The sequence below is a fragment of the Simochromis diagramma genome, unplaced genomic scaffold, assembly GCF_900408965.1.
Source record: "Simochromis diagramma unplaced genomic scaffold, fSimDia1.1 OVJJ01000753.1, whole genome shotgun sequence".
Lineage (NCBI taxonomy): Eukaryota > Metazoa > Chordata > Actinopteri > Cichliformes > Cichlidae > Simochromis > Simochromis diagramma.
In genome coordinates, this window is record NW_024387523.1 from 16718529 (window position 1) to 16741846 (window position 23318).

Genomic DNA, 23318 nt, shown 5'->3' on the forward strand with positions numbered 1-23318 from the left:
TGTGTTTTTTGTTATCGTCACCACCCTTTTAATTGTTACTGTTAGATCCAAAACAAGGACATTATTTCCCTTATGGGAAAAACTCTTGTCGCATATTCACTCCAATAGTTTCTTTCCATTGCTAAACTGTCAGAGCACAGTGTCTTGAAATGAAAAGAGTGGATTTGATTGGTTGTGACTAACTGCCTATAAAGCACATTTATGACTGTGCTGCACTAAGGTTACATGCCTCTGACCATAAAGTTACAAAAAAATATTAAATAATTCCCTACACCCTGCACGCGCTCGGCTGCACCACTGATTCTCAAAAAATATAGTCCTGAGTTTAACAGTGCTGATAGCTGCAGTATATTCTCCAGTACTAAATTGTTCTAGTTTGTTTGTGTGCAGGAGCGCAAAGACTCAATTACTCTCTCTACTTTTAAAGCATAAAGAAGTCCATAAAGGGGGAGGAGAGGGAGGAAAATCTTTAATTGAAGAGATTAAGCCATATTCGGTGTTTGTCCTGTGTGTGTTGTTGGTGTTTGAGCAAGTAGACAAAAAAATATGAACGTGAGGATGATCTCACATCAGTAACCCCTTCCTTTGCATACTTCTCCCTCATTTATCTCCAACCTCCCCCTCCCGGTTTCCACCCCAGCTCGGCAGCCTTGCATAAAAATTGATCTATAAAAACTTTATTAAGGTGGTAAATTTCGGCACAATTAATAACAACATCCTGTGAATTGTTATGGAGCATCTGCTAGCGCAAACTCCATTAGGGGGCATCAATATGCAGTTTTGCAATGCTGCGCCACATGGCTGTGATCTTGTTTTTAACAGTGAAAAGAGAGATGATTGACAATGTGGTGCGACATCTATTTTTCATGCCCTGCTGCATCAGGTGGTGATGAAATAAAAGAGAAACCGTAGGGAAAAAAAAGGGCTGGAGAGGAACAGGAAGACAGACGGGTGCTGTCGGGCGCGGGGGGAGGAAGAAAAGGCGAGTGTCCCGCAAAGGTGAGGAGGAAAGAGAGCGCGAAGGCAGAATATGATTACCGGGAACATGACTTGCAAAAGTGAAACTGACGGGTAGCTAAAAGAAGTTAGAGAACAGAGGGTAGATTAAAGGCAGGAGAAAACGAGGTCAAATGAGTCACTCACACGTGGAAGATGGTCTTCTGGTCTCCCACTACCTCGCCGTCTCCAACCGTCAGCGTGTCGTAGCCTCGCTCCAGGTCAAAATCTTCAAATGTCAGCTTGATCACCTAGACAACGGAGGGGACATCAACGAGACACATGAGGGAAGCAGATGCTTAAATACTCCCTGAACCAAATGCAGAGGAGAGATCTCTTCCCATCTGTGACTCCCTTTTCCTCTGTTCATCAATCCATCATACATCAGTTTTTTTTTATATCTGTCCATCAAACTTCCAGCTGTATACACTGTAGTAGTTTTTTTATTTAATTTTTTTTGTTATTAGAATTGTTTTCTCCTTTAAATCTCATACTGTGTGACCTAACAGCTCGGTATTGGTATTTTGCTTCCATGCTTCTGTAAGTGTTTACTGCGTCTGCTGATTATGAACTGTTTCTCACTAATCAAATATCTGATTGCCTGCCAGATGGTCTGCACGACCTTCACTCTTGCCGATCATGCTAGCAGCTTTCAGTTGCCTTCGTGGGCTATTACACCTGCCTCTCTATGCATACATATATATATGGATATATGTAATCCAATAGGATCATTAAGGCAACAAAAAGACTTTGTTGCAATCTAGTGTATAAATCTTTTCTATAAAACATAAATCATGATTTCTTTGAGTGCAATTTTAGGTCTGCGCTGCAGCTGAAGGATAAATCAAGATAAAAACAAGGAAACAATTATTGCGTCCTAGCCGAGGCAAGCGAAGGGGTCAGCTCTAAACATACAAACAAAAACGGTTTAATTATAAACGTGCAGAATATTAATAACAAGGGCAAAAAATAGAGTGACAGAGGAGGCTAAATAAAAATAAAAAAGCCAAACAAGGAAAAGTCTTTGCCTCCTAGTTTAAATTGGCTGCCACTGATTTCCGCCAAATTCTTAATGTTTTCAGAGGGCTGAGAGAGAGCAGGGCCTAATGAAAAAGCTTATATAAATGCAAATTGCATTCTGTCCTATGTTAAACCTAGTTCCTAATGAAAATTGCCAAGGTGGAGAGGAAAGATTGATGGTGTGTAGGCAAAATAGGTCAGATCGCTCGATAAATAGAGTTTCATACCACAAACTCATCTCCCATCTGCCAGCCAACAGGTGAGGTACAGAGGGGGTGAAGATAAAAAAAAAAAGCGAGAGGGAGCGAGCACAGCAACCATATTGTGAAAGAGTTGTAAAAATCCATACTGAACAGCTGAAGCAACTTCAGCGATGTAAAACCATGTCTCTGAAACTGTGTAAAATGTAAATATTAAATGAAATAAACACTCCTACAACTTCAAAAGTAGTTGGGAAAAGACAACAAAACGGGAAAAAATATTCAATCAGTTCCATGACAGCCTATAGAAAATGGCTGGATTTACCACTAAGAAGAGTTTCTGATGCAATTGTTTTGAGGATTTTATCATTTGCACTACTTCATATCATGCAAAGATTTGGAGAATTCAGAGAAATCTCTATACGCTTGAAAGAAAGCTAAAAAACCAATATTGTATTGCCGTGATCTTCAGGCCCCGCAGGCAGCACTGCTCTGAAAGGAGGCGCGACTCTTTGAAAATCACTGCATGGGCTCAGATACACTTCTGAACACCATTGTCAGTGAACACGGTTTGTTTCTGCATCCATGAAAGCAAAGTAAAACTCCAACAGGCAAAGATAAAACATTTAGAAAATCATGACCGTTGTGTCCTCTATACGGGGGGATGGGGTGGGGGAGGTGTCTGGCTCATCCTACACAGCCCCAGGATTTGTGATGCGAGGGTATGGGGTATTACTGCACACGGCATACCCTCACATAATTTAAACATCTGTTCATCTACCATTTATTCTGAATGATATATACACGATTTGGCGCAACATATGCTGCCCACAGATGATCTCTTGCAATGAAAGCCTTGCTTGTTTCATCAAGACAATGCCAAACTGCATTCTTCAAAGCAACAGCATGGCTCTGCAGTAAAAGAGTCCCGGTTCTAAACTAGCCTGCCATTTTGTGCCAAATGTTCCAATAAAAACATTTAGTTAAAAAAATCCTATCATAAATGAAATCCTATTGTAAGCAAGACTGGGGACAACATTTAGTTTTCTGTTCTGCAGCTGCTGGTCTAGAATATTTAACAGTATTACATAACATATTAGCTATTGTAAATACTTGAATAATCCGTAGGCACATATACCTGCCACTGTATCCAACAAGGTTGAACTAAGCATTATATATGGAGGGCACAGTTAGTTCATCTGTGGACTGGAAGAAAACCTTGCAGCAGCTCCGTTGCCTGTATTTCTGCTTCTGTCAAGTCAGCTGTAACTCCCTTGTAAGTCTGCTGCTGTGACTTAAGTAAAGAAACCCCAGCTCTGAATGTCTGCCCGGACACTGATTATTTATTAAACTATTACATACACCCTGCTCCTGGTAAATACTGCAGCATCCTTGCGGGTCATTTTTCCACCGCAAACCAGACACACACAGTTACATGCATAGGTTTTAGGCAGTAATGACAACATGAGAGTGCTTTTAAAAATAATATATATTTAAACGAGTTCATTAACATTATAAGTAGCATATTAATAAGAGAAAAATCTCATTTCTGTGGAGATCATTTGCTTTAAAAGAAAAAAACATGACCTGTATTCAGTCGATTTTTCAAAGCACATTGTTGTTTTACGTTGTCTCAGAGCTTTGTCGGGTCCAGAGGATAGCTCTGTGTAACTTGGTGTAAGTCTGGGAAGTTGGGGCCACTTTTTGGCTTTTTCTGGCATAAATGGATAAACACATGAAGACTGCCAGCTTCAAACAGCTGCATTTAGTATCTTTGGGAAACTATGAAGCAGCACCACTTGACAAAAACCCAAATTACTTATCATGTCATGAGGCTGGTAGGTCTAGCAGAGCTTTGTCACGGCTCGCCCACCCCCCTTCAGACTGAGGCTGTTCTGCCTCAGTCTGCTGGCTGACCTAACATTTCTGGCTGGGCAGGAATAGAAGCCCATTACGTCTCTAAACAGAAAGAGCAGTCTCTCTCCATCTTCATCTGAACCAGTCACAGAGCAAGAGGCAGCCTAAAGTACTGGTGTCTGTTCCAGCAGGCTGCCTCCTGGGTATACCCAAGGGTGTCAATGTTTGTTTGTGTTTGTATACATGCAAGCAAAGGGTGGACTTTTGTGGGGGCATATTAGATCTGACTCCCCGTCCTCCCTTGCCTCTCACCTTACATAGCCTCTCTTCTATCCCGCGCAGTGGAATAAGAGAACGGATTTGTAAAACCATTTTGTTTGAGTTCAGAGAAGGATATTTGGCAGGATAGCAGCTGGTTGGCCTTGAACACAACTCCAAAGTCAATGGTCTGAACAGAATGGCTGTGACACTTTCATGATATCCTCCAAGCATGCTCTCAAAACCTCTCCATTACTCTCCTGTCCATTTTACTCACTCCTTCTCTCCCTCACCACAGGTGTTTCTAACAACTCGCTTTGTCTTTTGCTGGCTCGCTTCCAGTGCTCTTTCCCCACCTTTCATTTTCCTTATCGCTCACATTTTTCAATAAGAAAGCTCCTGTCACATGGTGTGTTGAACAGCCCCTAAAGTGTCCTGTAGCAATTATCAAAAGCATAAAATGAGTCATCTGTGTCAGAGAAGCGCTTCCTCTGGAGCTCCTCCCTAAAAAGGTGCAAACTCATCAGGCAGCTGGCAGCTAAAGATACCACTTACGGCACCGCTGGAAATCTGTGCTTACAGCGGCAAAGCAAAATTAACACCCTGCATTGTTGCTTCAGTTCCGTGTTTAATGACATTTACCTTAGATGTGTCTGTCGCCGTGATGACCCAAGTACAGTTGGCGTTGTTGTCATACTGAACTGGGTAGTTCGGAGATGTGATGACACCACTGGGTCCTCTCAACTGGCCTCCGCACATTGGTGCTAAAAATCAAGACAGAGAGGGACACATGTTCAATGACAGTTTAAATACGTACTTTCTGTTCATAAATCAGAGAAGATAAACTGAATGTTGTTTGCCTTTTGTTCCCTTCTTCCATTCATATGCTTGCCAAATGATGACTGTAATATTACCAAACACCACTGGCTAAAATAAAGCCCCCAATTTTCAGTCAAGTTCTTGTGTAATTTGGCAGACCTTCACCTTTTTCTCAAGTGTCTTCTTGACAGCCACCCTCCCACTGAGATCATCTCTGATGAGACTTCACCAAACAGCTGATGGGTGAAGTGAAGGGCCAGATGTATCTCTCAGTTCTTGTCAGGTCTTTGCTCAATTCCCCCCCTTTCATAAGGACATGACTTTCAGATACTTTTTTATCTGTCTGACTTGTCTTTTGTGCACTACTTTTCTTGTTTTTAGTTGTATTTTAGATTTATTTTAACTAAAAAATGAGAACAGATTCAGTCTTTTTGCTACAGAGGCTAAATATACAATTTAAGATTGGTTCATTTACAGTTACATGTAGACAAAACACATCATCTCTTGAGTTTGGTGCTTTTTTATGCTTCAGTGATTCATAGGTCAGTGTTAGCTGTGCGATATGACAAAAATCTCATATCCCGATGTAAGACATTTATCGTCCTGACAACGATATAAATCACAAAAATGTAACATTTTCTGTAAATTCTGTGAATCTCGGGAAACTCGACTTGCGTTTAGTTTCTCCAGCTGGGCGTCCTTTACCTGGATTCGAGTCTTTTAACCGATACATGAAACTATACATTTTTAGACATAAGTTGTAACGGCCACCATTTTCTCTCAAAGTCTGAGTCTTTGACGGCTCTTCTTTTGTTTCTCATCCGTAAACTCTCTGCATACTCTTTCTTGTGATTCAGTTTATTTTGAAAAGTCTCAATAGGATCTTGAGCTTTATTGTGAAATGTTTACGTGGAAAACACGCAAGCGGACAGCGGAGCCACGCGATGGTTTTACCGTCATTGTTGCTAACAAAAACACGTAAAAACAGACACTTGTCCGCCCATAGTGTGGTTATATTTAATATAAGAGAGAACTTTAAGAAATAAATATAGCCACTACAGTGACCGTCGAAACGATGAAAAATCTTGCTGTAAACAGTTTATTTTACAACACCACGAAACAAACGATAACGTAATAGGAAACGATTTTTTATATCGTCATCCGATAGATATCCTTATATCGAACAGACCTAAGGTGGCCTATGAATTATGGCCTGGTACAAGGACTGGACTGAAAATGAGTGAAGGCCAATGTCCAGAGAAACACTTTGAGAGACCTTTAGAAAACCTGGAGAACTTTTACGTACTACTTTACCTTCATTAGGTATTTGATGAAGGTCAACAGTTATATTTAATTGGCACAAGACTTTTGCACAGCACTAAAATCTGCATCAAACTCACATCTGGACCGCATTTACAACTAATCCTACTGGTTGTGCCTTAACCCCAGCCTTCAAATATGAAATAAAACTTTCATTTTGCATTGTGTGTATTTAATAGTTAACTGTTTTTTTAATGTTGTACAAATAAGGTGTCTGAGCCCCATTTTTCTATTCTCCTACAGATATTCTCCTTTTTAATTCAGTCCAGCTGCTGCTAACAGCTGGGGTTGTGATTGTATAGGACAAGTGCATTTGTACAGCTCGAGCATATTTCCTTCCATTTTACATGTATAACTATACTGGATGGATGTTAGGCTTAGAGCACCGCTAAAATACAGGTGACCTACTTTGGATATTGCGCCTCAACACATCCTGTGTAGTCACAGATGAAGCACTATTGACGCTGTTGCTCCTCCGCCAAAGTGCTGCATGCTCTGCCTCTTGCACGAGCACAAGAGGCGAGCAGCACTTTGAAAAGATGAAGATGTTTGGCAAGTGATTGGTAATGATAACGTGATAAAAAAAATTAACATGAAATTAAAAATCAGCGTTGCGACAAACTCCAGGGCTCCCTCTGAATACTCGACTTGATTTAGTGTGGCAGTATGAAAAAAGCAGACTAATGAAAGACTCAATAAAACACGTTAATTAGAGTTTTACCAAAGGTCTAAAGATATACTGGAGAAAGACTCTTTTTATAAATACTGTCATCTTCAGTAAATAACATATTAAGGAAAACAAACTTGATGATTTCATACTTAAATAAAATAACGAAATGCGACGAGTGCTGCATATCTACAGGGAACACTGTCAAATAAATGCAAACAACTAATTACGAATCAAATAGCACAATTAGATATTCTGACTGAAAAGAGTAGATGAGCAGTTAGCATACCAAGCATCAGAGTACAAGGTGACTTTCCTTATCAATACCCGAGGGTGACTGCTTAACACAACTATTAAACACCCTTCAAACTGAAGTACTTTAAGAAAACAGTGTGTACGTGTGTACACATGTGAAGGGGAACCTGAAAGTACTTGAAAGAGCTTTAGCCAACTACCCAGATTTTAATGAATTGTGTCTAAGCGAGGTCCTTTGGGTGCTCAAGCCCCACTCCGTGGCTCCATGCTCCACCCCTCTCTCACCAAATCACCCCTATTAAAATTTTAAAAGAACTTTGGCGAAGTTAAGGGGTGAGTAGAGTAATTAATATGAGTTGTGCTGACAGTGAGGGTGACCTTAACGAAAATAATACAGCAGGAAGTCTACTGAAGCCATCACATTCTCTCCAATTTCTTTTTTTTTTAATCACGGGGATCATTATGTCTGATACATCCTACTCTGTGTATTTGGCGAGAGACATGAAAGTGCAGTGGGCTAAGCGGCAATCAAATCTGCAACGGAAAAAGAACCGCAGCTTGGTGTGCGCAGGAAAGGAGGTACGAATGAAAAGGGAACCATGAATTTTTTATAAAGTGAATGAATCTGCACCCAGAGATGAAGTTTTTTCCTGTGCTAATGATAGTGCTGTTCAATTTAATGATGACTAATGCTAATTTAGGATACAGATCTTCAATTATTCCTAGATGATGTTTAATCTTTATTTAAACATGGGGAGCCAGAACAAAGGCACGGTCCCAAAGGTTAAATGAGGACGATCGAAAGGGCAGTTACACTGACTGACTGTGGATGTTATGTCAATGTCTCTTTACACACACACACATGCAGATAAAGAAAGCCAATTTTTCTTCTCCAAATTATGGCCATGTCAAGTCTTGACTGATGAGAAAGAAATATATATCCACTTTTAATGCAACTTTTTAATTTAATGTTTTTGAAGCAACTATGAAATGACATGCAGCTTTCCCATTTAGACGCCACGTCTTAGGTTGTTTCGAGAATCCTTAGACTTTGTGGCGTAAAAAGTCTAGTGACAAATTAAAGGAAAAACTTTGGTAGCTCTGTTGTGCTGTGTGAGGCATTTTGCTGGCATTGTTCTGTTCAGCCACTACGAATCAATATTCTCTATCTTATGATGAAACATTTTTATCTTATTTTCTGGGAATGAAGACGCACTGAATGTTCATGAAAAAGATGTGAATCATCTCCTATGCCTTTCACAGCCACCGGATCATCACTCAATTGACCACGTGAGAGAGATTTTGTACGCTTTAGATGCACAGCTATCATTAAAACATAAAATGCGGAAATATCTGTGAAAGAATGGTACAGTTCAATATTGATTCAAAAACAGTTCTGACCCTGTCTGTGTATTGCCCGTAAGATACTTTCCATACCAGCATAAACCTACTCAAAGTCAGGGGCGTAATTTCCAGGGGGGTTAGGGGAGTTATGACCCCCCCCCAATAATCAGACCCAACCAATATAACCCCCCAATAAAAATAAGAATTATCTTGCATAAATAGGCTGTTTTTTCTTTAGTCATTTCAGGTATTACCAGCAAAATAGTTGCATGTTTAATCATATGGGTATTTACCCAGATATATTTATTTATTTAGTTAGAAAGAGATCTTGACCCCCCCCAATGTTCAGCACAAAGTTACGCCAAAGCAAGGCTGAGATTTTTATCTTAGATTATAATTTATAAGATTATAATTTATCTTAGAATAAAAACAAACTCAAAGCAACTAAAGGTTGGAGAGACCTTGAATTAATGAAATATTCCCAATTTCACAGTTTGCTTTTATATTTACAGGAACACTAACAGATTTAAATATATATATATATATATATATATATATATATATATATATATATATATATAGATAGATCTCTGATCCCTTCCCCGGCCTGTCACAAAATGGCCACAGGTTAGGAAAACATGATTGATGGACAGCACTTTGCCAGCATGGCTAAACAACAGGAAGCGAGAGAACGCCGGCCAAAGGTCAAAGTCAGGCCAGTCACAACATAATAGTGAATACTGAATCATGATACGGAGAGACCGAGCACCTATACAAAATGACAGCAGACCTGCCCACAAAAGCGACTTGAGCACTTGAGTATGAAATATAAATAGAGGTCACGCTGAGTCTACCTCCATTACACAGGTGAAAAGATGAACAAGACACGTCAATCCTTACCTCTGCAGATGGGCCGATCGTCACTCCAGCCTACGTAGCTGTCTGTCACTCTGAGACAAGTGATGCTCTTCGAGCCCTGCAGTTCATAACCCTCGTCACAGGAGAAATGCACTGTGGCTCCTCGCCTGCAGTTAGGTTGCACACAGAAAAAACACAAAAAAAAAAGCACGTCAGCACCACAAACCCTCCTGGTGCAATTCACCATTCAGCAGTGGATTTGCAGATGAGGTATAAATATAAAGAAGAAAAGTTTAGTGGGAAAAAATACACATTTGTTTTGCCTTTCCGCCTGTGATTTCCCATAGCGAGAGATGGATGTTACCCATTTGTCTGTGTTATCGCTGACCACTGATAGGGAAAATGGCTCAGACAGGAACAAAACTCCATGATCCCACTGGTAACATTTGTTTCTCTGTGCACATTTCTCTATTTGGTTTGGTTTCTGGGGCTGTCTATGGTGTGGCATCAGGTAATATGGTGCATGCTGGAGAACAATAGATGATTTGGTTTAGATGATTTAAATTCAATTCAATAAACTTTGTGAAGCTAAAACATTAATAAAGATCTAGGAGACTGAAATAAGGATAAGTCTGAATTTTGAAAAAAGCATGATTAGCACTGCAGTCCTAATATTGCAACGTTCTCTGACTAATGTAGATTGTTTCATTATTAAAACAGTAAATTTTACTGACAAACTAAATTGAGAGAAAAGAGGAAAAAACTCATAATTTAAAGAACCACTGAAAGCAGAGAACTAGATTACATTTTTTGTACAAGCCATATACATTTCTAGTGTAGGGAATAAAGACAGAGATAAAGCCTATTAGGGTCAACTCATGACTTTAAGGACAGTAAATAACAGAGATGAGAGTCTTTGCTAACCAAAACCTATTTTCTATGATGGCATTGTCTCAGTCAGACAGCTCTTCTTCAGGAAATGTTAACCTATTCATCTGCAGATAAAGTTATCTTTTCTCTGAATATACTGATGTACCTGCTGGTTTCTGTTTTTTACCTGAAGTCAGAACCTTTTCTTTTTCCTCGATCTGGAATCCCAGGATCCGGACACATGTTGTGGCCCTGTGCTACACCCATCTGAGACACTGACAGGCACAGACAGAGATAAAACATTAAAAAGATTCTGACAAAATCACAGGAACATACAAAAATGTAGCAAGTGTCAGTGAAATTAGTTACTCAGCAACAAATATGCTTATCATTTGAAAATAAATGTTATCCTTGTCCACGGTTCTTAAATTGTCTCAATGGGTGCAAAACTGGAAAGTGAAGTGTGACAAGGGGTCAAGTAAACATAGTGAGCTGGGAGAACCCTGACTGAGCAGGATGGGTCAAAGTTCTGCTGGGTCCACTGAGCGTGACACCTGCTCATTGGCCAGACTCCAGGTCTGTGGCAACGCGGGACAGAATTTCCAACAAAGGTGAAAAAGGCTATGTTAATAGATTATTGTTAATCTTAAGTGATAACTGTTTAATAAACAGGAGGACAACAATGTTAAAAAGTCAGGGAAATTAAGCCTGTATGTAAATATGTGCTTAAATGTCAGGCTTATGCACATTGCACATAATGCTTTTAATCTTATCCAATTAAAAATAAATCATTAAACAAATACGCTATAAACTATAAAGAGTCAATGCAAAATCTGAGCAGTAAGCCAGAAAAACTCAAAGATTAAAGAATAAATAAGTAACACTTGAAATTTAAATGAAAAATCTAAAAGAGGTTGAAGCTATGTTAAAGTATAACAAATACCAAGGATGCTGCAGTTATTTATGTTACAGTTCTGTGAGAAAAAAATGAAATATTTTGAACTTTATTTACCATAATGCTTGTTTTTCAAATACATACTCCCGGCAGTCAAAAAATGTAGAAATGCAAAGTGAAGTACAGTAAGGTAAATTAATACAAATTGAAACATAAGGGTTAAAAGCAGTGTGGGAGAAAGAAGTGGATAAAACAACAGTAAATGGCCTTGAGGCAGTATTGAAATTACCACCTCAAGGCTCCTCTTTTGTTCAACAGGTTGTTATTAGATCCTTAAACATCCATCTCTGTGTCACTCTACACAGGTGACTCATAGCTGTCACGTTGCTAACGTTACAGATATTTGAAGAAAGCGAAATCGGTTGTCGCATAGTGAAATCCAACACACGATGAGAGGAAGAAATGGCAAAGAAAAAACGGCCAATGCAGTTACTGCTCTCCATTTGCAATGTGAAGTACATCTCTAGCACAGACTGTGTGTCTTTTTTGTCTATGCCCCTTTTGACAGTCAGCAGTCACTCTTGTTTTTCTGGCCAAAGTGTAGTGCAAGAGAGAAACCTTAAAATGACTTTGATGATGTGAGGCAGGCGTCTTCTCAAAAGCCTGACAGATTAGCTGATGAAACAATACAGTAGGTTTGCCACTGATGGAATTCAAGCAGCATATTCCGAGTGTCTATATGCTTTCTGGTATTACACCTCGAGTCACTTGTGTTAGCTTGTAGCTGAGCTGATGGACACTTGTCAAGAAATTCCTACATGTTATTATATTAAAAGTAGTGCTGTCAGCGTTAAACTTGTTAAAATGACTTTACTGCCGTAACCGCATCAATGCTGCAAATCTCCGTTAGCAAGTTAACGCGGATCGCCCCGTGTGTGGGGCTGCACGGCGCTAACATGTTAATGAGCTAACCGCGCTAATCTGCTTAGATGTGCAAAGGTTTCAGCTGAAGGCACTTTATGCATCACCTTGCTGGTGCAAAAATATAATTTAATACCTGACAAAATCGTGTTGTCTTTGGCATATTTCAGCTTATCATGATTCAACTTTGATCGTCTGTAGACAACGGTGCTTGATCCCATGAGTTAGGTGCTTGAACGATTCATAGGCCAATGTGAGATGACTTCATAAAGATAACACAGAAAATGAGTTAAAAAGCAGCCAATGTTCAAGGAAAAACTTAAAAGAGCTTCAGAAAGCCTGGAAAGTTGTTTTTTTTTTCAAGACCACTTTAAAATTACAAGTCTGGATCCTTGGAAGCAAAATATTGAATTGAACTATTAGGGTGGCTCGTGACTTTCTCATCCTTACAAATTTCTTTGGTAACACCTAACAGTTTATACAAGTAAGTAATTATGAACGGCAATAACTTACTTACTAAACGAATACGTAGTACTAGCCCGTTAATGAATGATAAAAAATACTCGAGAGAATTTCATCTAAAGGTTACAAATGGGCGTAAGGCATTTGAACATAGTCGACTGCACAGCTGTGTCAGCATATCCACAGCATATCCATTCATCTTCTGGGAGGAAGGTTTAGCGGCTATTTACATTAATTCAAAAGACATTTAGCATATAGGCCTAAGAAAAGAGGCGGCGAGGCAGAACCTGAAAACTTAACAAACAAATTCCAACTTGAACAAAACATCTTAGTGCAGAAGAGAGAAGAGAGTGTGGCTAGCCCAATTTGGAGATGATAAAATGTTGCTCTGTACTCTTCTTTCCTGGACAGATGGAGTCCAGTAACTCCTGAGGACACTTTTGCAGCAACAACTGGTCATACATATAACTTGTCAGCTTTCACAGCAGGCAGCCAATAGATTTCTCTTTCCACAAACAGCGTTAATATATAACAGCCTTCCGAGCCTTTTATCTCGAACATGACGTAAAATGAATGACAATCCTATTTTTGTGTTTGTAAGAGAATTTACTATGAACAAACGATTACACATTTAAACACCAGTTAGCATACCTACTTTTTCCATCTGGTTTTGGTTACAGTGCATGTGTCATTCTTTAACTGTGGCCTGAGCTGACATCAATAAAAAGCTCTACAATGTACCCCTGAATTTGCAAACATCAAACCCCAAATAGTCTCCTTTAGTGCATCATTCGAGTCTTTACGGTTTTCAGTTTCAGAATTATATGACGGAGTAACTTATTCAACCCCGTCTTCATCTCCGCTACAACTAAAAAGATGAACAGCACAGCTCTCTATAGCACTCCAGGCCAAAAACAGTCGGATATCAAATCGCGCTTTATGGACAAGACCTCGAGCAGTATTAGGTGACATTTTTAATAAGTTTCAGGTCAAACTCTGACACGGAGGGGGCAGTAAAAACTTACATCTATTCCACTTTTTCTGTAACATTTAATTACAGTTTTAAAAAGTGTTTGATGAGTGGAACCTGGGGTAGTAATGAAGTTGAAGGCAGTTAGATATCCATTGATGCCTGTATTCAAAGCACAGGCTTGCAAGGCTGTGCTTTGTTCCTAATTTTAATGACTGGGCGGAGGCACAAAACTCCCTAAGCATTTCAATCAGGGAATATGTGCTAAAAGATTGCAGGCCTATATTTTTACCTTTGTACTGGGAAAAACAAAAGACTAATGTTGACTAATTGTTTTATTGTTATATTTATCAAATATTCCCTGTGTCAGATAGCCAAGTACAACAAACAGCTTGGTAGTTGTTGACTACTGTAGACTACCTTTTGCATAAACTAACAGGGAAACTTTTTTTCTGTGTGCTGTGTCAGCCTTTAGTTAAGCTGTCAGTTACTGTTAATGCCTACCTGATCATCAGTAACAATGCAGGTTATGTTCAGCATGCCCATGTGTGTGTGAATGTTTTCATGCAATAATGTCGTAATAATGCAGTGATGTGAGAAAATAGTGGTGCTGGTGGCGAGGGAGCACTGCCAGCCCTGACTTTACATTCATAAAGACTTTGAAATATTGCTATAAGCTCAGCCTTCTTCATCTTAATCTTTCCGATGCCAAATTATAGATGTCCTTTATGATAGATAGACCTAATTCCACACTTGCATATACTGAATACTTGTCCGGGGGACTTAACACAGTGACCAAATATGTAAAAAAAATATCTTATGGTTGTAGAAAAAAGGGAAAATTAAGGGCTGTAACTTACACACTGATATCTTGTGGTGGTTGTCTTTGCTGGGCAACATCTTCACACCCCGGGACTTAAGTTCAGTCATCTTCTTCACTGTAGAGAAAACATAGAAGAGAGATTGGAGTGACATGACAGAAAGTGATGCCCACGTAGTTCAAAAAAGGCACTGCAGTTATGTTCAAATCAACATTTGCAAATCAATTGTGAAACTAATGAAACACTGTAATGTTAGAGAAAGAAGGTTCTGGTTTTAAGGCTCCTGGTTGTCTTTTCCCTTTGGAGTTTCATGTTCTCCCCGTGCCCATGAGAGCTTCTCCAGCTGCTCCGCCGTCCTCCCGCACTCCTAAGACATGCTTGTTAGGTTGATCGGTGAGTCTAAATTGGACTTGGTGGGAAATGGTGTGGAAGTGGATGTGAGAGAGCGTGTTTGGTTGTCTGTCTCGCTGTGTCAGCCCTGTGATAGACTGGCAGCCTGTTCAAGGTACACCACATTTTGCATTGTGTCAGCTGAGAAACATTAAAGCTCCCACAGCACAAGATGATAATCAGAAAAAATGGATGGATGGATGATAAATTTTTAAATCTAAAAATGACAATAAAACTGCAAAGATCTACAACACACATTTATGTTAATTTATAAGAGTCACACCTCTTACAGTGGTTCATATTCAGGAAGCGATTTTGACAATCACCATATTTTTGATTGTGGAAAAAAGGGTTCTTAGCATAACATCACTGTTTCATTAACAGGATGCAAGGGCATCCGGAAACACTCTTTTCTATACAATAAAAAGATGAAGTTTAAATGGTTTGAGTTTGGTTATAATTGCAACGGAGATTAAAAAAAGGTAATCAGAAACAGGAGACTTGTTTAAATGCATATTTATTCGCCAATTTTCAAAAACACTATCAGTATTATCTGAGCTCCCCTTCACAGTCGTCCTGTTTAATTACTTTGACGGTCCCTGACAATGGAACTTCACTTGTTTTCCAAATGTGTTTTCATCCCTTTCTCTGTTTCAGCTGCAGTTTACTTCAAAGCTTATCTGAGTCATGTGTTAAAAACTCTGTTTATTATGTGTCTAGAAGGGGAAAAAAGTCGGATAAAAAAAACCTCTTTTATTTGATTTGTTAAACTGATTAAAGAGGAAGAAAGAAAAAGGTATAAGCATATTTCAAGTAAGAAGACTAAGCTATTAGATGCTGGGTTTGATGTGATGTGGCTGATTATTTTCCTACATATAAATATAGGACACAGAAAAATAAATAAGGTAAAAAGGAGGCAATTAAGATATTCAGTGACTTTATCACTCCAACAAGCCACTGCTGTGGAATCATGGGAGTTGTCGTGATGAGAATATGCAGTGAGGGATGGGAACAGTGGCGTGAGTGTTTAATCTAATTAAAGTATTAGTTTAACGCTTCATTCCGATCTTCGAAACATATTTACCTACCACTGAACCTGTAATCCCACTGGCTCCCTTTTCCAAATTCTTCCCTCATTTGTCTCTTCTTCTATCTTATTTTCCTCCATCGCTGATATTTCCAGCAGATGGCTGGAGGTGAGACCCTTAGAGATCACCTCTTTTGGTGGACGAGCTAATCCTTTTCCCCTGCTCATCCCTTCTCAAAGGTGATCCCTGAACCTCTAAGAGGAATGGAACAGGAAATGGATGCCTGGTACAAAAAGGATTTTGTGTGTGTGTGTGTGTGTGTGTGTGCGTGTCCACATGTATGCTTCTGTGCAATTATGTGGCACTCATAATAATGCTCCTGTAATCATCTTTTTTTTCCCTTTGTCCTGAAAGCATTCACAACTATTCTGTGGCAAATGGGCTCCAAGAATAGAATAAAATAAGAAAGAAGCTCATGAAGTGTCCAAAATGGCAGAAGTTCACAACTATATTCTGATTATGGCACTAATCAGTCATTTTTCTGGGTCTCCAAAAATATAAAGGATTCTTTGTTGGGATGACCAAGGAAGTATATTAAAATATTAAAATCAAATATCACAGACATGTAGCCACTGACAAAAGGCCTTTTTAGCAGACCTGAACTGAAGACAAAAAGTGGTCTATAATTTATTCAGTAAAATCTCTAATGAGCCTCCCTCTTTAAAATATCAACCGTTCTCATGGTCTTACCTTGGTATTGGGCACTGAAACCTCTTAACTTATGGTTGCCATCTGAAGTAAAGTGCAGTCGAAGCCAGTTCTTGCTGCTAATGATGGGCGAAGGAAGGTTCGGGCCAGTAAACCTGTAGGTAGAGACGGAGAGCTATAGACTTTTGGAGTATTACCACAGTGATTTAACATGCAAATGCAAATGTAGCAGATTGGAAACAGAGGTGATGCATTGCATATCCCAACACTCCTGCACACTGAATTTATTCTAGGTTAAAGGCAAGGTATGCACCAGTAACTCCAGCACCTGCATCGCCACTGATATACTTCTTCAGCATACAAATTCAACTAATGAATCTCTTCTCAACTTCAGATATTTTAAGCGTCTTCTATTTATTTTGTCATATAAATCCCTGCCAACCAAGCGCACATACATACAAACTAAATCCAGTTATATCTGCCAGTGCAAGAAAGTGTCTCTGCCTACAGTGTGCTTCTGTTTTGTGGCATAACACAATTATGTAATCCATCATGTTACCAATAAAGCCAAGCTCAATGGCAGACAATATATCGCAGAGGCTGGCAGAACCTGTCAGTCTTCCCGGTGATTGTCTTGTTTGTTTATGGTAATTATAGCAATGTTTCAAAATTAATTTGGCCATGACTTGCAGATGTTAAAATGTTACACCTTTAAGATCTATCAAAGAGAGGGTCTGGTACTTAAGGGGAGCTGTAATGTTAACAACTCTTAACAAAACTGTAGCCTGGTAAGAAAAAAATGGGACCGGGAAAGACCAGCACTGACATTAGCGGAGAAAATGCACTCCCTTTATTGCTTTGGAACAGCAATAGTGAATTACACTTCACAAACACTTATAGTGCCTCCTGATCTGTATGCTAATGAGGGCTGTTGCTTACCAAGCACTTCTTCGGTTGTTAAAGCCAAAGCCTTTTGGGGGCACATCATGTTTTATCTTGAGACACACTAACATAAGCATTCACGAGCGCTCCTACACACATACAGTATGAGCACCGACACAGTGAGGGATACATTTGAACAAGGGTTTGCATAAATTCCAATTTCCCTACTGTAAACTGTATATTTTTCCCAGTGATGTCCAGCTCATCTGACCAACCTAGATAAGCGTTTAGAGTAGATACATTCTAAGGTGCACCTCCAACTATCTCTCCCATTAATAGAACTGGATACAACACTTAAGAAAGTAAAAGAAAATTACATCTAAATTTAAACTGAGCAATTAAACTAGATACCACGGGTGGGAATCACTAAAACACCGCTACACAATATTATCACAATACTTCACTCATGATTTTTTTAAAATATTTTATGATATGATGAGCATTGCAATACAATATGTTGTGATTTATTACCTTTTTTCAACTGCCAGTTATGTCCTCAAAGTTAAACTTTGTCAGTCTTCATTTTTTCCAGTAAGATTAATTTTTCTCACATCAAGCACATTAAAACTGCCACAAAAAATGACATAAATGCTGTCATAAACCACAGTCAGTCTGCTGTTAATATCTTTGCAATAGAATGGAGTCAAGTTGGCAATTGCATGCAATGTGTTTCTGAACATACAGCAAATTAACTGCAATAAATCATCGAAAATCACACATCTGTTGCTGTCGACATAGATAGGAATTCACATTTAACTACTACATCTGCACTTATCAACGTTTCTGTTCTATAAGACTATAACCAGAATACAATCAGCATTAGACCAGCTGAGTAAAGTCTTTTTGAACGGGCTCATCGACAAAGACTCATTTAGAAAGACGTTGTTGGCAGTCTGTTTGCATTTATAAATCTGTTATTTGCAGACCTTCCACAGTCTCTCTGACAGTGACTGTAGTCAGTATCCAAGTTAGACTGCAACTGTTTTCAGAAAGGTTGCGTCCAATCAATTGTCTTGTGGTTGTGAGCGTGCAACACGTATTTTAGATTTGTCAAGCTAAGCATGTCCAGTGTTGGATGTTTTTTTGGCAGAGTCGATTAAATGTAACTTTGCTTGGCTAACATTATCTCAGGATGATGGCGCATGACATGACCGCTCTAGTATTTTATTCCAATTAATCAAATATCAACATTTGGTGTCCTTGTATTGACACAATACTGCCACAGAAAATATTGTGATCCTATGCTGTATTATATGTTTTGCTCCCACCACTACTAGATACCATACTGCAATGGGATCAGCTATTGGATGATCTCATACAGCTTCTTGAAACATGGCATTCATTTCAATATCAACTACTTAAATACAAAAGGTTTTTGAAAGCATCACTTATGACTGCAACTCAGTTGTGTTGGCAATACCACTTCTTAGAACAGCAATGCATTCCACCTGTGTTGCAAAACTAAATAAAACGCTCATTTTGAGTACCACCAACATTCCAGTAAAGACTCACACAACTAGCTGAAAGAAACGGAGCACACATAGGGCAAAAACCTGAGCCTGAATATGTTAACAAGTAGCTCAAGTGTTTTGCTTATGCTACAAAATGTTTCCAAGTTCTAGCTCTGACAGGTTTGCCACACCATGCAAGTTGATAGGATTGATTTGTTAGGCTTATTATGTATGGAAACACTAGCTGCCAGAATGCATTGTTCTTCCTACATTGCAGTTTCAGAAATATTCATAATACTCATACTCATAATGTGTATTTTAGCTTATAAAAGACACCATATTAACACGTTAATAAGAAAAAAATGTTTATATCAGAGGGGGTCATATTTAATGCCTAAACAAAGTTAAATCCATGGATATGCCACAAAGCAATTCAATCACATGCCCCGTCCAGTATTATACACACTGGGATTATCTCAGTGGGTTATTCCTTTTCCCTCCTTACACTGTGGTCTAAAGTCTGCATAGAGCAATCAAAATGAGCCTCAACCCTAAAGCTGTGTTTTTTGAGTCTGGCCATAATTTACAACAACAAGTGGGACACTGATAGTGTGTCTGCATGCCTTTGGGGAGGCTTGAAGAGAAGAGGACGGATAACGAATTGAGGGGCCTTATGTTGTGTCTGTCACATGTGCGTTTAAAGCTACACCACTAAGAAGAACACAGAAGATCCAAATCACCACCAGCTCTTAGCACCAGGCTGGGCACTGAAACATTGTGAGTACTAAATTTCATATCAGTGAATTACAGGAAATGAACACCCAACTCACATTTATGCCCAAAGGCCTTCAAATGCCAGATTTAATGTAAATCCTCTATTGTGTTGGAGGTCACTGCACTTATCCAAAACTCCCTTTAGATTTAAATGCAATCAGGTTTAGTTTCATTAGAATGCAACACTACAGTAAACCTTAGACTAAAGTTAAAAAAAAAGAAGCTCTAGCAGAGGATAGCTGGATAGACTGAGAGATTAAGAAATCAATAAATACAGAATGAGGCGTTGACCATATAAATCATTTCAACCCAAAGTCACACCTGCCTTTCACTGCATGCCCTTTGCTTTGTTCAAAAACTTAATGTTTTAAGTTGAAAGTAGAAGGCAACGCAAAAAGTCCTCATGGAGGTCTCCTCAAGGGTAATGTGGCTACTTCTATAGCTCCTTTTCCCTTCAACCTCTTGCTCTCTGTCCGGCCATATTAGATTTTATGTGGAATTGTCCTGAGAGTGCAGTACTAAATAAGTTTCCATTTCCAGGCCCCAAAGCTCCTGAGTCTGAGTCACTCTTTTGATGATTGTCCAAGAAATGTATTTTGGAGCAAGGCAAGGTGATAGAGGAATCCAGGGGGAGGCAGAGGGGGGTATGTCTTGCACTTAACTGTGGTAACTGTGGGGACTGACCTTCGAACATTACACTGAGACACAGCGGCTCCTGATAAACAGTTTTTTGTTGTTGCTATCTTTTAAATGAATGCTATCAACATTTCTACAAAGCCTGATAAGTTACAGTTTAAATGTATAGGCGACATCCAATTAAAAGGTACCTAAAGGTGCGTATGCATAATGCTGTTGCTTAGACTTGTATTTTCACGATAATATTATGACTGAAGGTCTTAGGAATATGCAGGTCCAGTCAAATCCAATTACAAAACACTAGCACAGAGGTGCTTTCCATATTGATGTGATGTGACTTATTAAATTGTTAATGCCTTTCAAGGTTTCGAACAAAGGTCATCGTCGTCAGGCAATTCAGCAACCTTTTCCAGTGAAATTGATCTTTTTTTTCCTGCTTTATATTCATCGTTTCATGTCATCTGTTTTCTGTTCTTGGGCCAAAGTGTCAAATTGCTCTATGCATAATCAGTAAATGGGCGGAGTTTGGGTGCCAAAGGTCACAAGCTGCACATTAGGATCAAACGCTTTAAAGGGTCTTTCAGTGCATGAATTCGCTCCGCGATATTATCTGATGACCATACATGCGTGCCTGTGTGTATGTGTGTGTGAAGAACGTTCCTATTAATTGCACCTACTTAGGCAGATCAATCAGAGCTCTGCTCAGTATGCTGGTCCAGGCACTTATAGCAGACTGGGAGGGGTCACAGTGACTTTACAGCCAAAACTTTCAGCATTTTAATGAGGCTATGTGAATTATAACACAGGTCAGCTTATCCAGATGTATGTGGAAAACACATGCTTGTACCCGCACTCCCAGCTCTGAATACAAGTAGAGATATTGATAAATTCTCTTTCTCCCGCATTGACAGTCACTATACATACTCTAATGCACATTAGAAAATTACATCCATATCTCATCCTGTTGAGGTAAACTAATCAGTGTGGATGTCCCTTAAGTCCAGAATGGTAGTATTAAAGCTCTGGCAGTGGAGCTGTAGCTATGACCTTTATATGTTACTCTGAGCAGATATACTGGTGGTTTAACCGAACCACCCCTGCTCCAAACAACAAAGAACCCTCAATGCTGTCCATTCATTTCTTCAAACGGCAAGCACCCAGGCAGTAAAGAACATCAACCTTACACTAGAAGTTAAAGCCAAAGCACAAAGAGAAACCCTTTGGAGAATTACAGCATGTCTCATGGGTGTGTGCTTAACTGGACTGGAGCGCTCAGTGATAAAAAGGGTGTTGCAGTGTATACCGAAACATTCACTGACCAAGCAAAGCTGCAGACCCATCAGCGCCAACATGCCTAGTTTATCTGTAGATTCCTTGCACCAACACTGTTCCTTTCTCTTCCCTCAGCCCTCATGTAATATTTATGGGCAGACCTCTGGCCCCATCAGAGAGCCTTGTTAAATCTCCTGAGGGATTCTTTTCTTTCTTTTCCCACAACTCATTTTCTACCCTCACATAACATATGATATGGACACTGATTGTAAGAAATTTTCTTTTGGGAAGAACAACGCACTAGCCTTCATCTTTGCTTCCGTCTCCTCACTGTATATTTGCAGATTTTTCATTTTTCAGTGTTATCTGAAAGCGCTCTACAAATCACCTACAGTGTTTAAGTCATTTTACAATTACAAGGTTGGAGATAACGCTAAAACTGCCATTTGACCAAATATCCTGCAGTTCATAACCGGTCGTCAAACACACATTCAAATCCAGCCCGAAATCTGTTTTTCAAAGACAGGAGTAAAAGGCAAGTGTGCTTTTGTTGAGGATGTATTTTTCTAATTTTGGTACCCATGCAAATTAAAAACTCAGTAGCTACTCTGGCATGATGATTTATTTCTTTCATCTAAGAAGAGGGTTATTCAGCAGCCACACAAGCACAAGTGTTAAGCTAGGAAAGTATGAACTCATTTTTCTCCCAGGGGCATGGTATTCACATCAAACAATAGCCTCTTTCACACTGCACAAACTTGGACTAATAATAAGTTTGTGCAGATGTTAACAGGAACTTATCACCCCTGTCTGTTTCTACTGTGAGGTAGGATCCATATGATCAGTTGAGAGCATGCCAAAACAGCATAAAGTTTGAATCTAACTATAGGTCTTAGGGCATAGGTGTCAAACTCTGGCCCGCGGGCCAAATTTGGCCCGCAGCCTAATTACATTTGGCCCGCGAAGCCAATACTAAATTATTATTAGAGCTGGCCTACTGGTATTATACAGCTAATATATATATATATTGTTTAGTATTAAGCTTTGCTTGTTCCATATTCAATTTTTCAGCAAAACTTGTTTCAGTCCATAAGAAGAGATTCATTCTTAAATCTGGAGGAAGATTTTTTTTTTTTCCAGTAAATATTAACGTTAGCCTGCGACCTTGTTCCAGTTTTGAATTTTGGCCCACTGTGTATTTGAGTTTGACACCCCTGTCTTAGGGTAATACAGCATGTGATAATCTCCTGAGTTGTGTCCACGGGCAGAAATGTTTCACTTTATTTCATTTTCATGAACACAAACTTGTTCTGAAGAGTCAAAATTAGTCAACATTAGGTAACTCAAGGTCAGAGGAGGTCTAAGTACACCAAAGACTGAACTCCAAATTCCACACTATCAATGACACTTTCCTTTGCACTTTGATTTTATATTTTTATTCACTGTTTAAATAGGTCAAGGCTTTAAAACTTCTCAGTTCAGAGTTACGAGTAAGATACTTCATGTGGCTGAATGTGTCACACCTGCAGTCTGCAGTATGTATGAGGAAGTTGGACTATATCTGTGATAACCCCGTATGATTAA

The 23318-nt window shown here is 39.2% G+C and overlaps 1 protein-coding gene across 2 annotated transcripts in view; it reads right to left on the reverse strand.

The window, feature by feature from the left end:
• csmd2 (CUB and Sushi multiple domains 2) overlaps positions 1–23318 on the reverse strand; it is a 261451-nt gene that overhangs the window by 120615 nt on the left and 117518 nt on the right. For both annotated transcript variants that reach the window (XM_040021190.1, XM_040021191.1), the window contains 6 exons: positions 16702–16814; positions 14573–14650; positions 10652–10739; positions 9637–9761; positions 4974–5095; positions 1144–1247 (listed from right to left, as the gene is read on the reverse strand). In XM_040021190.1, coding sequence (XP_039877124.1) covers positions 1144–1247; positions 4974–5095; positions 9637–9761; positions 10652–10739; positions 14573–14650; positions 16702–16814 — 630 coding nt within the window. The remainder of the gene's footprint in view (positions 1–1143; positions 1248–4973; positions 5096–9636; positions 9762–10651; positions 10740–14572; positions 14651–16701; positions 16815–23318) is intronic.